Source organism: Stylophora pistillata, chromosome 4 (assembly GCF_964205215.1).
Source record: "Stylophora pistillata chromosome 4, jaStyPist1.2, whole genome shotgun sequence".
Taxonomy (NCBI): Eukaryota; Metazoa; Cnidaria; class Anthozoa; order Scleractinia; family Pocilloporidae; genus Stylophora; species Stylophora pistillata.
In genome coordinates this window covers 8,573,369-8,589,175 of record NC_142522.1, presented here as the reverse complement: position 1 = coordinate 8,589,175, position 15,807 = coordinate 8,573,369, and the positions used below count along the sequence as shown (strand labels likewise).

General features: G+C 37.6%; 3 protein-coding genes across 4 annotated transcripts in view; 2 read left to right on the top strand and 1 right to left on the bottom strand.

The window, feature by feature from the left end:
• The window catches only part of LOC111341939 (asparagine--tRNA ligase, cytoplasmic), a 21,526-nt gene extending 11,431 nt beyond the window's left edge, over positions 1-10,095 (top strand). For both annotated transcript variants that reach the window (XM_088756038.1, XM_088756037.1), the window contains 11 exons: positions 1-25; positions 588-657; positions 791-856; positions 1,160-1,188; positions 1,347-1,431; positions 2,210-2,257; positions 3,173-3,256; positions 3,600-3,662; positions 4,374-4,442; positions 5,540-9,668; positions 9,987-10,095. The exon at positions 1-25 is cut by the window's left edge and continues 97 nt beyond it. In XM_088756038.1, coding sequence (XP_088612164.1) covers positions 1-25; positions 588-657; positions 791-856; positions 1,160-1,188; positions 1,347-1,431; positions 2,210-2,257; positions 3,173-3,256; positions 3,600-3,662; positions 4,374-4,442; positions 5,540-5,671 — 671 coding nt within the window. In that variant the 3' untranslated portion in view covers positions 5,672-9,668; positions 9,987-10,095. The remainder of the gene's footprint in view (positions 26-587; positions 658-790; positions 857-1,159; positions 1,189-1,346; positions 1,432-2,209; positions 2,258-3,172; positions 3,257-3,599; positions 3,663-4,373; positions 4,443-5,539; positions 9,669-9,986) is intronic.
• Positions 7,009-9,447, bottom strand: LOC111341932 (phosphoacetylglucosamine mutase). The gene is made up of 2 exons (XM_022948978.2): positions 8,979-9,447; positions 7,009-8,493 (listed from the first exon to the last, which is right to left on the bottom strand). The coding sequence occupies exons 1-2, from the start codon at positions 9,445-9,447 to the stop codon at positions 7,334-7,336; spliced, it is 1,629 nt and encodes a 542-aa protein (XP_022804713.2). The 3' UTR covers positions 7,009-7,333.
• LOC111341933 (large ribosomal subunit protein eL36) lies at positions 9,631-12,113 on the top strand. The gene is made up of 4 exons (XM_022948979.2): positions 9,631-9,668; positions 9,987-10,089; positions 11,783-11,917; positions 12,001-12,113. The coding sequence occupies exons 2-4, from the start codon at positions 9,997-9,999 to the stop codon at positions 12,082-12,084; spliced, it is 312 nt and encodes a 103-aa protein (XP_022804714.2). The 5' UTR covers positions 9,631-9,668; positions 9,987-9,996; the 3' UTR covers positions 12,085-12,113.
• The last annotated feature ends 3,694 nt before the right edge of the window (positions 12,114-15,807 follow it).

Sequence of the window (15,807 nt, the reverse complement as noted above, 5' to 3'; positions counted from 1 at the left end):
CGCGTACAAGAAGGCACTTGTCAGAGTAAGTTCTGGTTGGTTACCTTTAACACAGAGGTAGAGGAGGATGTTATCTCGATCTAACACAAATTTCTCATAACTTATTTGCAAAGGAAATGTGTAGCAGGTAGAGGATAGAATCAACAATCAGATCAAGATTAGTTGCAAGGCAATTGGTCTTCCAGAGACTGGTTGACAAAGGCAACCAGCATGATGTCTTTTGGCAACATTTATAAAATCTAGACAACCTAAATTTGTAACTTGAGCCGTTAAGCCTTCATTGACTCTTCTAAAAGGGTAAAAAATATAATAAAACAAAATTCAAACTGTAGGACTCATTATATGCCCGATACCTGAAATGCAGTCTACTTATATTAAGCAGTCAATTGTAGTTAGCCTTCCCGTGAAGTTCCTTCCTCCAAACTTGGTTCTCATTCCTTGATTTTTGAAAATGCAGTGAATAGTGAGTGTAAAGTAGCCAGGGGAGAATGTCAGCATTAATTCTGTCAGCACTGTGTCAGCCTACATGAATATAAAAGTACATTATTTTGCACATCAAAAAGCAATAATTTTTCTTCACTTAACAGATACACTCATGTGGAAGCTGAATGTCCTTTTATTTCATTTGATGATCTCCTTGACCGAATTGAAGATTTGGTATGAAAGCACACTTAATGTGTGTTTTGCTTTCACTTTCTGATTGCATATAGATCAAGTGTTATTTTTTTATTACAGTGTGATGTAAACTGAGGTAATCAATTAGTTCTTGTATCCTTATTTGTCCTTCCAGGTATGTGATGTCGTGGACAGAGTGCTGAAATCCCCCCATGCAGACATACTCAAAGAATTGAATCCAGTAAGTAAAGGCAAGAAATCTTGAGAAAAGGCAGAAACTGATAATGAAATTTGTCGTTACATGGAAAAGGTGCGAAATCATTACTAACAATAATGATTATAAAACAGTACTTTAGTGATAATTTACTAAATAAACAAGAATTTTTTTGCAATTATCAATTGAATTTTAATGTGCAAGGCAGAAGAAAATGCAAAGGGAAGGCGATCAAAATAATTGTCTGCAAACATAACAAAATGATTAACAGACAGTCTGATTATCCTAAGGACTTTTTACTTATGTAAAGAATATCTTGTGTTCTTTCAGGATTTTAAGCCACCCAAGAGACCATTCAGGCAAGTCCATGAGCACTGCATTGATATTTAGATTGTTTTAAAATGAATTATCCTGTGTTTTTGAGTGAACTTGGATTTTTTTATTTAAAGGTTAAAACACTTTTTCTTCTTTTTTGGGTAATAATTGTCAATAAAAATTATAACATTTCTTTAAATAGGAGAATGAACTACAGTGATGCCATCAAATACCTGAAAGAACATGACATTAGAAAGGAAGATGGCACTTATTATGAATTTGGAGAGGTGTGCAATTTCAGTGGTGCTAAGTAAAAATCTTAGATGTTTGTTATTGATTTCAATTTTATATGTCTTCAGTTCTAAGGATCTAGCTCAAAAAGAGTTTACAACATGGATACTGCTTTCAGTTCTCAATCAGAGCCACCTGAAAAATAGAGTCCTCTACAATCTCAAACCCACCAAATAGCTGTAAACACAACTTAAGTATGTCATACAAAATTGTACATACTAACATTTTGGTGACCCATGGGAATGAATGAGTCCAAGACGTTAACTGACAATTTAAAACACCAGGGCCCTTCTCTTGAAAGTTTCAGTAACTTAACAGGCCCGAAGCCATGTGTAAAATCAAAATTTAAAGGATAGAAAAGCAGGTTCTTGCACCAAACCAGTCATTTTTGTTTCTTTAGCTGATAGTTTTACTGTATCATTTTCAAAACTTTTGAAATCCTCATCTTGAATGAAAACAGAACAGCTTTGCAGGCCTGTTAAGTTACTGGGACTTTTGAGAAACAGGCCCCAGGATTCTAATACTTTTTTGTTTTAATTTTGTGTGTGTGTGTGTGTGTGTGTGTGTGTGTGTGTGTGTGTGTGTGTGTGTGTGTGTGTGTGTGTGTGTGTGTGAATAAACTGTAAATTACAGCCAGTTAAAAGAGTTCATTCTCAGTAATAGAAGTTCTCCTGACATAATTTGTGTTTTGAGAAAAGTAGGAACCTAGGGTAAGAATTACTTAGAGTGGAATATACTTTTTAAGTGATAATCTTCTTTGGTCTCTTTGCTAAGGACATTCCTGAGATGCCAGAGAGGAAAATGACAGACCAGATCAATGAGGTAAATTAGTCCTTCATCCTCAGTCATTAGTCAACTCTTGAATAGTCACCATGACATTATTACTTTAAAACCCTTTAATTTCCCTCTAAGATTGACCAGCATGTAATTTCTCCCTGCAGTATTAGCATTAAAGTGCACCTAAACCCAAAATTTTTTTCGCTCAACGAAATAAGCTTATTTTTTGGAGTATATCTGTGCAAAAATTTTTTAATTTGATCAAATCTTTCATTTTCTGTGCCCAGTCAAAATACGGAAAATCGGCTGCCATCTTGCCCCACGACTGAGTTTAAAGAGGAATGACTCTAACGGGTAATGTGACGTCAAATCAAGAACACGAAAGTCTGCATTTCACACATTTTCACTTGTTTGGGAAGGTTATCGTCGATATTGTCCGAAATATGCCGACTAGGTGTGTTGTATGAGGAATGTATGAAGCGCGATATCCTCTTACAAATTTCACACATTGCTACATCCTTCTACAACACACTTAGTCAGCATATTTTCAGACAATATTGACTACAACCTTCCCAAACAAGTGAAAATGTGTGAAATGCAGACTTTCGTGTTCTCGATTAGACGTCACATTACCCGCTAAAGCCATTCCTCTTTAAACTTGGTCGTGGGGCAAGATGGCGCCGATTTTTCCGTATTTTGACTGGGCACAGAAAATTGAAGATTTGAGCAAATAAAAAAATTTTTGCACAGAAATACTCCAAAAAATACGCTTATTTCGTTGAGTGAAAAAAAATTTTTGGGTTTAGGTGCACTTTAAATCAAACAATAAAGTTTTGAGAACAAGGAAAAGATGGTTAACTGAAGTAGCTTTTGATTGTCAAGCAAGGAAAATTGAGGAGAATATATGTCCTGATGTGATGGCATGAAGGGTTTTCATTTTGTTGTGATTTTTTTCCCCAGCCAATCCTGCTGTGTCGCTTTCCAACCAACATTAAGTCTTTCTACATGTACAGATGTCCAGAGGACAAGGGTCTGACTGAATCAGTAAGTATACAAGCCTGTAAGCCAGGTTCTATGAATGCAGATTTTTCTGGGCTATAACCTATTACCAGGGTCAACATTTACACTTCCCCTCTTGTCAAAGTTGGTAACAAGCTAGTTTGGCCTACATGAAAATGATTAAAAGAAAACCAAGATTGAGAGGGAGCTGAGTGTATCAGTCAGTCCCCATGGATTTCTTTAACTTTTTGATAATATAAAGGTTAAAATATATATATTCATATCTACATGAACATGTAGATTTGGAAGATGTGATGACCACAAATGTTGCATCTGCTCATGGGCATCCATGCTTTGTTCATCATAACAGTGTGCATTTTTAATTAAGGTTGATCTTTTGATGCCTGGAGTTGGTGAAATTGTTGGAGGATCCATGAGGATGTGGGAATATGTAAGTACTTGGACAGGGTGACTTGTTTGTTCCTAACAATTTAGTGTAGTTTGGTGTGCTTGATACTACAATCCTTGTATTAGTGACATTCCTTCAACAAGAAGGGCCTACAGATAGATGATCCTCCATGTGGATAAAATAGGGTGAAATTAACTGCACATTTCTCCACTATTGGGCACCTCCCTTTCTCAACATAAATTTTAAATAAGCATTCCCAAGAGATAATTCAAGGATGTATTTGGTTTAACAACATGGATTGAATATGTAATAACTAAATTCTCCCTATGATATTCGGAAATTATCCTGCAAACAGTACAAGAATACTCAAACCTATCAGGGAGAGGCTATTGTCTTGTTATTATCTAACACCAAATTCTCAGTACTAATTTACAAGGAAATGCACAGCAGCTAATGGTGGAGAATTAAAAATCAGATCTTGAGAGTTAAAGGGTGAAACTAATTTGGAAATAAAATATGAATATTTGCTTACACTGCAACTAAAATTAATTGTAACGAGCGCTATGACAACGGACAACTACATTGGATCAAGCAGAAACCAAAGAACTAAATTTAATGCTAAGATCATCAACATATATACACAGTTATAATTATTCTATCACAGAGGTGATAGGGGTATTTGATAATGCACGATAATAATTATGCACAAGCATTCGTCACACAAATTGAGGTTTGTACCTCTGATTTGTTTAGGAGGAGCTGCTGGAGGGTTACAAGAGAGAAGGAATTGACCCCACACCTTACTACTGGTACACTGACCAGGTATGTCTTTCCTCTGACTTTCTTAAGATTTAATGGCACTTATTTTTGCAGTCTGTTGTATTTAACTGTAGCGGCCGACACAAGCCAAGCAAAATTTTGACAACAACTATGAGTTTCGCAAATGAAGACACACTATGAAGCGAGGATATATTTTACGGACAAGTCTTGAATCGTTTTATTTAACGTAGTCGTGGTATTCAAGTACTTATCATAAACTGAAATATGAATTTATAAGGAAGAAGCTAAGCTAAATGCGAATAGACAAACTAACATTCCAAACTTTCCGATATAAAGGCAAGGTGCAAAGCTAGCTAAAAACTCAAACAAACTCACAAAAGAACTATATATAAGCTCAAGGAAAGGAACATTAGCACTTACATAACAGTCCCAATTGTAAGAATTGAACCAAAACGAACTTCAATATAAGTTAGGTATTTGGAAGCGAAACGGGAAATCCAAACAGACACTTACTCTAACACAGAAAACTGTAGTCTTACGGCAAACGACAACAACCAAACGATAAACTAAAAAAAACTTCAACTACTCTTCTCAAAAAATCGCACACGTCAACATTAATTAAAAAGGGTCCGCGTGATTTGCTTACAAGATTACTTCGTAACCTCAAAGCATGCGAGTCGCGCGTGCATAAGTTTGTTAATGTCTTCTTAACAGCAGGCAAAAGCGTGGCAGCCGTTACATTAACAATTATTCATTGAAAGCAAAGTGAGTATTGTGGAGTAATCCCCTGAGATGAAGTCAAGAGGATTATTCAACAATGTTCACCAAGCCTGATGCAATTATAGGTGAGATATGATGCAATTCTTGACCAATAAGAGTGTGTGCATCTCTATGATCACCTCAGCAATTATACTAATAATAATTAATGGTCACTCGTATGTTACATTTTTTTTTTTTTTGAAATTGTCTCAAATGGAATGGTCTTTGAGTATAAGAACTACTTTCAAGGACCAGTTCTAACCCCATTAGTTGTAGGTGTGATCAGTACAAAAATTCCCGTGTTCAGTGATAATACGCTCTCCAGGAAATGAAGGGTCAGCTTTTAAAATGAATGTTCCTCTTTTTATTATTATTCACAGAGGAAATATGGTTCTTGTCCACATGGTGGCTATGGTTTGGGACTGGAGCGATTCCTCACATGGCTTCTGAACAGACAGCACATCAGAGATGTTTGTCTCTACCCACGCTTTACTGGAAGGTGTCGACCATGAAACAGATGTTTCTTGGAAAATTTGAAATGACCATGAACCAGTCAATATGCAAGATAAATTGAAAGGTGTACTGATGGCAGTTCCTTAGTAGCTAGAATGTGACAATTGCTGAAGTGTTGTAATACTTGACTGTACAACAAATGAAGTGCTTCACAAAATAAAGAATTGTGTGCAAAAAAGGGCTGAGAAATTGCCTATAATCTCAACCATAGAGTGACTAGCATCCTATTTCTCCCAACACATCACTGCTGATACAAACAGTAAGGTCGTGTGAATATTGGAGATGAGCAACCAAAGAACTTGTCAACTGTTAAACAATTTATCTATGTCAGTGTCATTTAGTAAGGAGAATATGCATGTTGATACTGCAGATGGGAGAAGGGGGTGCTGACATTGAAGTGGTGGTTATCGGTAATGAAAACAAAAAATCTGAAAATGAATTGATGTGAAATAAGTGATCAACTGCAGTTTCAACAAAAAGAGCACTGTTGACATTTGCCGTATTAAGGATAACCACAATCCTTTCAAGTTCATTTTGAGGAGAAGAGCAAGCATTGAGATGGGTAATTTTAGTCTCCCTTGCAGCCCTTTCCGGTGTCGTCATGCAAGCAAAAACTCCCCCACCAACGGCTGCTCACATTCGAACAACATTCCTTTCCCATTGTAATGTGTTATCCAATCAAAATAAAGTTGTTGTCTGACAAACAACCAATGAACACACGATATTTTTATTCCTGCGAATTCACAGGAAGCTCGTTGGCGTTAGTTTCTAAAGATGGAATGTGATGTCATCAAAACTCCGAAGAAAATATCAGATGATTGCTGTTTTGTTTGCCCAAATCCTGTGGGCAAATTTATAAAAACATCCCCTCTCTCTTCTATAATTACTGTTATGGCTTCTCTCTGATGCAAATTCAAGCTCTCCATACCAAAAGTATCTCGTACTGAGTCGAAAGCGTCTTCATTTTGCCAGTTTCAACGCTCGGATAATACGAACTCTGTGATTGGTTTGATTATTGAGGCACAAACGCTTTCCAGAATATGGTAAGTAAATGCTGATTGGCCAATTTCCAGAAAGGAATGTTGTTCGAATGTGAGCAGCCGTTTGTGGGGGAGTTTTCACTTGTGTGATGATGCCGGAAAGGGCTGCAAGGGAGACAAGGTAATTTCAATGTGTCCCATTTTACAAAAGCAAAGTACTTTCCTGCATTTTCCTTGTGTGGCATGAATCTATTTCTTTGGCATCCAACCCATATCTTTATTACCAGTTTTCCTTAATAGAAATTATAAAAAATATGCAACAATACTGTGTTACCCATACCACTCAATTTCAAAAATTCTTTATAAATGCTTTATTTATTTGATAATTTGTGAATGCTAATATACATGTGTCTTGACTGTTAATGAAAAAAATCTGTTTTGTACAGGTAGCAAATTTAATTTTTTTTTTTTCAGTATTGTAACCTCTGACAACTTTGCTTTGATGAAATTTACGGCAAAATGATTTATTTTTCAGTGAACCCCAAAATATTATTTCATTCCAAAGTTGTAACTCCGCTGCCTACAAACTTTACTAACAGTGATTTTGTTAAACCTGAGAAAAAAAGAAGAAAAAGTTGCCCTCACAGCTAGTCAAATTAAACAAACCACTGTTCAGTTGCTTTATGGTCTCTCTCCAATGCCACCAGCTAAATCATACACTATCTGAGAAACTTCTCGTGCTAAAGAATCCACTGCTTCTCTTGTGTCTGCCTCTGCGTACACTCGGACAACATCCTCAGTACCAGAGGGTCGCACAAAGGACCTTGCACTTTTATACCCTGCAACAAGCTTGTCGATTTCTTCTTGTAGCCCCTCAGGAGCTGTAGTCTTCCTTTCAGAATCTGTTGTTTTAATGACAGTGCGATCCTTGATAGTAACTTTACGTTGCCTATTGGGGAGGTCTGTGTATGCTGCCCCCCAGTCGTCCAAGCTCCATCCCTTCTCATAAAGGATGGTTTCGACCACTAACATGTCACTCATGGCGTCTCCAACTGTTTGGTTGATAAGATCTACCATGCTTAAAAACTTTTCTGCAGCTTTGTGCCTCTCAGTGCTGGCATCACTGTCTTGAACAATAGCCTTCATCTTGTCTACAACATCCTTTGTAAACAGCACAGTTCCGTGACCATTTGCTTCAAAGTAGACTCCAATATCAAACTCTTCAGCTTTGTGGTGGACATGCTTCACTCCTGTCTTTGCACAAGCCACAGGAACACCAAGGGTGCTCTCGGCATATGATGTTGAGCTACCATTGGCATAAGCTGTCTGGACTATTCCCAAACCTCTTTCAAGAGACACGCCTGTTTTATCGAGTTTGTCTTTTAGGTAACCCACCATCAGTGTGGCAATTCTATCTCCATCTAACAAACAAAATTTATTTTCTTTGTTGAAATAAAAATACAAGACACGATCGGCATCACCGTCGAATGTGACGCAACGATCACCTGGGGTTATCACCATTCCTTCAGGAGCACATTGATGAAGCTTGACAAAATCAGCACCACACTTCTCATTGAGCTTTCCAGTTGATCCATCATTGCACACCCAAATGGAGAGGGTACCATTCAAGTGCTGGGCCATTTCTTTGATTTTCAGAGCTCCTACACCATTTGCACCATCCAGCTTAATGACTGGTACATCAGTTTTGCCTGATAGTGAACGCAGGTGAAGGAAAGCCTTGGAGATCTTATGGTAATATCCCTCTTCTGTGGCCTCGCCATATTCACCAGCTGTATTGGCACATCTCACCATGTAATGCAACTGAGGGGTTGCCAAGACACCTGCAAAGGAAAAACTTTCACAGTTGAAATCCCTAAAGTTCAAAATAACCATTTAAGAGAGGTATAGAGATCATTCCGAGAAAGGTGCAAAAAAAAAATTTTTATCACGAGTTGCAAAGCATCAGTGTTACTCGTACCAATTATTGTCCAAATACACCACTTTATTATACAATGAAAAACCTCATTAAAGGCACTCTTGTAAGCTGATCAGTAGCATTGCCTATATTTCTGGCCACCTTCCTAGAGTAACACTTTTATTTCTATATACTAACTCTATAGTTTACTTTCTTGGAAGGAGTCTTTTCCATAATGAGCATGGGAACCTAGTACAGGAGACAAGACTTGCAATTTTCCTATCATTCTGACTTGCTAGTAGGAACAATCACAAAACTGAGATAGATAGAGAACAAAGGATTGATCTTGACTCTTTACTTCCGTGTAGTATTCGATTCCCTCCTCCCCAAAAGGGAACATTATCTCTTTACCGTAATCCTGATGCGATCCACCCAGAGCTTCAACTCCTTCTACCAGAGCCTGTACGAACTGTTTACCACTGGGTCTGGTGTCTCGTGCGATGAAAACCTTGGCTGGGACATTCCAATCAAGACTGTGTTCTGTGACTACCCCTCTCAGGACTTCAGCCACATCTTGAGCATTAGCAAGTTCCGATGCATGCCTCTCCCAAGATGGCTGTAGCATCTCGCCAAAAGGATCGACAAGTTTCACGCCATTATCGTGCACAGGGTTATGAGAAGCAGTGACGACCACACCGATCACTTGTCCATTTTTGGCCTTCGAACGCAGAACGGCGAGCAGGCCCATGCGAAACATTACAGAGTCGAGATTGTCAGCTAGCGCACGAAACCCAGCAGTTCCATAACTGAACTTGATGTCAGGTTTTGGATGTTGCTTACTAACTTCCGCAGCCTTCTGGAAAAGAGGATCCATAGTCATAGGAGAGTAGAACGGAGAAATCAAGGCTGAAGTCTAACGAAGCGTTAAATATTTCCTCACGATAAAAGCCACGTTGGTAATTCGGCTCCAGTTTCCTAACGCGATCGTTGACAGCGCACGCCTTATTTTCATAACTTCACCGCTAACATGTAAGCTTAACCACCGCTGGCTCGTCCTCTTCGCTTTCTTGTTTTCGGCCATAGTAGAATTCTCCTGTGAAGGTACTCAATCGTCTTCCATCCTTGCTATCCTTACGTGATATGTGTTATTTTTTTCCCGAAGAATATTAAAATTTCATTTCTTTGTCTAAAAGATAGCTTTTGTTCCTGTATTTTTTTAAACTTGAAATCGTTTTGATCTCTCAAAACTTCATCCGCACGTTTCAAGAAGAAGAGTTCGTTTAATTTTTATGTGTAGAAACAGGCTTCGAATTTATGTGGAATTAAGGTTGAACAAATATGAAGGTTGGAGATAATTTAAGTTTGTTCACGGATTATTGTATATAAAAGGAAGACTTTCTTAAAATGTTTATCGAACAGAAAACAAACCATGGCTCGTAACCAAGAAATGGCAGTGGGACTCCACAAGGGTCACAAAACCACGAAAACAGTGCAGAAACCGAGACCATCCAGAAGGAAAGGAGTGAGTGTGTTTCTATTACTAGACAAATGCCTGAATATATAGTTGTAGTTTAGTGCATTGCAAGAATTCACTGAAATATGGTGTCTTTCCTTGCTGTTTCTAAGGTTTGTGTGACAGCAAAACTTATATTCAATGAAAGTGTGTTGTTACTGAGTATGTGATCACGGTATTATGTACTAAGTTGTAGGTAACACCCTTTCCAAGGTTGTACTCAAAGAAAAAATGAAGAAAGCCAAGTACTGTAGGGTGCTCATCATATGCTTTTTATGAATAAACTAAAATTCCCAAGTTGTCCAAGAGCAATAGTAAGGTGCCTGGGGCCACAGGGTGCGGTAGACCACAGCCCTGCTTTCTTTCACTCTCTTCCCCTCTTCCTGTTTTTAATAATTAGCAACTGAGAAGAACTGTAGTGGGAGCAACTTCAGAATACCCGTCCACCTCATTTACATGTGTTGGGAGGCTTTAAAGAATGAGGCATAACACAATAGACGCTATTCTTGTTTAATGACATGTAAATAAGTGGCCAGGTATTCTGAAGTTTGGCCCTGTAGTGTTTACCAAATGGGAAACTGTTGTTTTTTGATGCTACACACTTTTTTTTTTTTTTTTTTTTTCAATTCAAGGGCAGAAAATGCATGAATGCTCAGTCTGACATGACATGTTTCTGAAATTGGTTGGGCTTGTGAATGATGGTACAGTACTGGCAACCCTGCTGCTAAATATTACATTTGCTGCATCACCTTTGTATGCAAACAACTATTACTAATTGGGGGAGAATGTCAGTGATATTGAAAGGGTCACATCAAATGCATTACGATATTAGTAAGAGTTTTTTCCCCTTGTTTTAATTTTCAAATGTGGAGGGTTTTCAGTGGTACTTCAGTTTCTTGTTCCACTTAGAAATACGTCAAGTACTTGTCCTAAAAGCAGCTGTGGTTGTTGTGATTTTCTCTTGTGACAGAAGTGATTGTTGTTTTTTTGTGTAGGTTACTGATGCATTTTGTATGCTATGTGTTTTGTTCTCTAAATTTGTGCCAGTGTCTATTGTCAAACAAATTGTTTAATGATAGAGTTTTCCTTTGTCTTTAATTCGAATAAGCCATTTTCAATTTACCTTTGGCCTCTTTTTCAAAATGAGGCCTGGTGCTCAACTTTTCTTGTGAAGTTGAATTTAATTTACATGGGAATGAAAACTTATCATCGTATAAAAGGATGAGCACCGGGACTCGCTTTCAAAAAGAGGCTCAAGGTAATTCAGAAATGGGCTCTTCCACCTGAGAAAAAGCTGCACTACGCGATTTGGTGATTGTATTTAAAGTTGTATGATTGTTTATCAGCAATGTTTCCAAAACATAGTGCAAGTAGGTAGCTAAAGGTGGCATACATGCCAGCAGTTTTGACTGAGCACTGGCTTTTAGCTACTGCTATACGCTTATTCAAACTAGTTCTCAGGAACTGTGAAGTGCTCTAAAATAGACTAGAAGGAGAATTTGAAAGGACAATTTTTCTCTAACCTCTCCATTCCTTCAATGGAATGTTCTTGGTTATAAACTATGTTCTTTCTTCAGGATTTCCTTTCCTTTCTACTTCAGATGACAATAGGGATTAAGGAAAATGATTGTTGTTGTTGTTTTTTTTGGTTTTTTTTTGTTTTTTTGTGAACTATCATTTTTTTCTTTCTTTTTTTTTTTAGGCTGGTAACAAAAGGGTAAAATTCATCCGTGATCTTGTGCGTGAAGTTGTTGGATTTACTCCTTATGAGAAACGTTGCATGGAGTTGATCAGAATCGGCAAAGATAAAAGGGCTCTGAAATTTGTCAAGAAGAGGGTAATTATTGGCTGTTTCTTGTTTCTAACACACTTTTATTTTATTCACTTTCTAACCAAGTATGATTTCAAATGTTATTGCAGCTGGGAACCCACACCCGTGGAAAGAGAAAGCGTGAAGAAATGCAAAGTGTCATTGCTGCAATGAGGAAACAACAACAACATTAAATTGTTAATAAAAGTCTCTTTTCTCTGGATTTTGTTGTTTTGTTTGTGTATTCTTTGTGAATATTTTGTCGACTAACAGAAATCAAAAGTGGCTTTCAGTGGGTCATAATAGTTATTTGATGGATGTGGTTGTCTAATGATTTGTATTCGTTAAGATACATGGTTGCAGATATACCCTTTGAATGGTTAAATTGGAAATAGTGTATACTCAGAGAGCAACCATGATATTTTGAGTTCACCAAAAGAACAGGAATTAAATTGAATTGAAATTTTATTCCTAGTGTTGATTTTTAATTTTTTGTTAATATTCTTATTACCGATACTTTCATATTTTTGTACTCATGACAAAAAGCTTATGTGAGATCTCAGCTATTACAAAACAAAGGAAACACTAATGCAATAGGGAAGATAATTAACTGCCTGCCAAAGACGTGCAAAAGCCGCCCTATTATTCCGGACAACTCAGTTTCCTTGGCTAATAGATTCAATGAATATTTTACATCTGTTGGAAGTTCAGCAGCTCAGGAAGCTTACGATCTTGCTTGTGTACATAATTATCATATCAGTCCCGCTATGCCAACACCTGATGATTGCCCTGACTTTTTCGATTTCACACCGTACTGGAGAAGGATGTTGAAGGTGTAGTTAAGGGCTTCTCTTCCCAGAAAGCATCAGGTCGTGACAAGATTACAACCCGCGTCCTCAAGGACTGTTTGCCAGTCAGTACCAAATATTACAAGCATTATGAATAACTCATTTAGATCTAATTGTTTCCCTAAAGTATGGAAAATGGCTGAAGTTACTCCTGTGCTAAGGTCTGGCAACCCCGAAGATCCCTGTAATCACCGGCCCATCTCATTACTGCCAATTAACAAATGGTAAACACCACAGCGTACACTATTGAGTTATGGATGCACGCGGGAGGTTGCTAAGCACGAAAGAAGCGTAAGAGTCGCTCGAGGCGATAGCCGAGAGCGACTCTAGCTTCTTGAGTGCTTAGCAAACCTCCCAAGTGCATCCATAACTCAATAGTGTACGCTGTGGTGTTTACCATTTGTTTTATAACATAACATTGATACATTGTAGCTAAAGAGTTTCCGTTTATTTAACAAATCTTACGCGACCAGAAAAAACAAGCGCGCGCGGAAAAATAGTCTTTGCATTTGCTCACGTCAGCAGCGTACACCCATGGGCAAATGGGGAACGCTAAATTGACCAATCAGAGCGCGCGCTTTACTTTGGTTATGTTATAATACTATCTAAAGTGTCTGAGAGATTAACTCACCGTCAGTTCGTAGACTACATAACCACCAACAAGAAGCTATCTAAAAATCAGAGCGGTAATCAAAATGTCACTCGACGGAAACTGCTCTCTTACACGTAACAGATGATTTTCTCATGGCTATTGATAAGAGTGAACTGTCCGTTGTCGTGTTACTAAACATGTCTAAGGCATTCGACAGTATCAGACATGATATTCTCCTTCAGAAGTTACAGAGTATAGGTGTTGCCTCTTCGAGCTTGGAGTGGTTTCATAATTACCTGTCTGGTCGTAGCTAGAGAGTGCGCATTGGGGATGCTATCTCAGACCCGCTCCCTCTTAAATACGGAGTTCCTCAGGGTTCTATCTTGGGGCCCGTGTTATTTACCATCTATGTAAATGATCTCTTGTCCGTTCCAACCCACTGCAAGTCTGTGTGCTACGTCGATGACTGTAAATTATACCTATCCTTTCGCTCAACTGACATCGCTCGCGTATTTGGCTATCTGAACGAAGAGTTGAGTGAAATCTGCCGATGGTGCTGTCAGAATTCCCTTCTAATAAACCCAGCTGAAACTAAAATCTTACAAGTTGGTGTTCCTCAACTACTGCGGAAATTGCCTCCAACGTCAATTTCACTCTTGGGAAAGGAAATAACACCAGTCCCTGTGGCAAAGGACCTTGGAGTCTACATCCACCAGTCCTTAGCATATAACGATCATATTGCTAAAACTACTTCTAACTGTATTTTCAAACTAGTACAGATCAGCAGGATCAAACACCTCTTGGACAGGAAGACTCTCTTACTTTTGATGAACGCTTTTGTTTTTAGTACAACGTATTATTGTTCAACTGTATGGGCCAACACTTGTCAAAGAAATATAAAGAAGCTTCAGCTAGTGCAAAACTTCGCTGCCCGTATTGACCCGTATTGTCTTAGGTCTTAAGAAATTTGACCTCATCTCCCAAGGCATAAAATCTCTTAAATGGCTCACTGTTAAGGAAAGACTTTATTTCAACGATGCTGTAATGGTATTTAAATGTGTAAATAATTTAGTTCCTGAATATCTGGCTAACACGTTTGTCCCACGATCTCGTATTCACAGTAGGGTAACAAGAACATGTAATCTGTTCTACATCCCGCGAATCTAACTAGTTGATTTTACCTTTCGAATAAGATCCATCCTTTATTTTTCTTGGCCCGATTCAACTCCGCTACCTTCTGACATGATATCTAAACAATTATAGTTAACTAACTTTTATCAACTTTGTTCTCGTATTTTTTGTTCAGTCATATATCTTTTTACTTTGTCTTAGCCCTCCCTTGTTACTTCAGTGGAAACTCATAATTCCCAACCCCTTAATTCAGAATGCAGTTTTACCGTTCTTGCAACTCAAACATCCTTAAGATGTTCAAATTAATTTGGCCACCAAAAATGAAATTCTAAAAATGATTATTCTTTCAATATTTTGTTTACATCGAAAAGAAATGATCTGGTGTCGTTAGTCAAATTCTAAAATTATTCTATTTATCCGCAAATTAAACACAACCGACTTAGAACAAATTCATCGACTTCTCTTTCAAGTTGGATATAGTTTTACAACTCACATACCCTTTTAAAATGGTATAGAATCAGTTATTTCGTCAATAATTAAGGTTTATTTCTCAGAAAAGGTATGCTCAGTACTTCAGTTTGTACCTATACACACAGAATCACCCTGGTCTACTTTTCCTCCAGCTCCACATTCATGCTCCATGTCTAAACAATTAAAAGTTACCAGTTAAACTCTGATTAGTTCCTCTTTCTCTACATCGGTGTTCCTTCCAATATTATGCAAACCTTTTTTATTTTTTTTACAGTCTTGAGGAAGTGGAATAAAATATTCAGCCGATATTTCTGCACCTATTTGGCCAAGTTCTTGATTTTTTATTTTTCTTACAAAAAATCTCCTCCAAAAATTCTTTTACGGTAAATTATCCAATTCAAGATAGTCTTACTGGTTGATTATACCTGTCAAATATGATTCATCCCATTTTGCTTAGCCTGATTCAACTCCGCTATCTTGCGGCGTTATATTTAAACAAAAACATTTCCTTTTTAACTATCATTTACCAAGTTTAAGTTGAAGTACTCTCCTAAATTTGTTCCATGACATTTGTTTGTACCCAACAAATTGTCTTTCATCTCCTTCATTACTTCAAAAACATTAAGTTGACAAGCTGTTCATGCTTAAACATCCCCCACCTACCCCTCCCACCTGCTTTTCTTAATGCGACAACCTTAGACCAATTTTCCTATTCCTCTTGAACTCAAATATCGTTTTTCCGAAATACATCCTAGTATATGCTATGTGGCGAAGATATAAAATATATTTTTTTATGTGTATCTTGGGACTGTAGAAACTCTAATTTTTTTCTATTCTCACCAGGAATATCGTTTAACAAATGTATCATGCATGTC

Coding starts and splice junctions, on each gene's coding strand:
- LOC111341932 (XM_022948978.2), bottom strand. CDS start 9,447: ATGACTATGGATCCTCTTTTCCAGAAGGCTGCGGAAGTTAGTAAGCAA. Junction 8,494..8,978: donor TGGATCGCATCAGGATTACG/GTAAAGAGATAA, acceptor TTTCCTTTGCAG/GTGTCTTGGCAACCCCTCAG.
- LOC111341933 (XM_022948979.2), top strand. CDS start 9,997: ATGGCTCGTAACCAAGAAATGGCAGTGGGACTCCACAAGGGTCACAAA. Junction 10,090..11,782: donor GACCATCCAGAAGGAAAGGA/GTGAGTGTGTTT, acceptor TTTTTTTTTTAG/GCTGGTAACAAAAGGGTAAA. Junction 11,918..12,000: donor TGAAATTTGTCAAGAAGAGG/GTAATTATTGGC, acceptor ATGTTATTGCAG/CTGGGAACCCACACCCGTGG.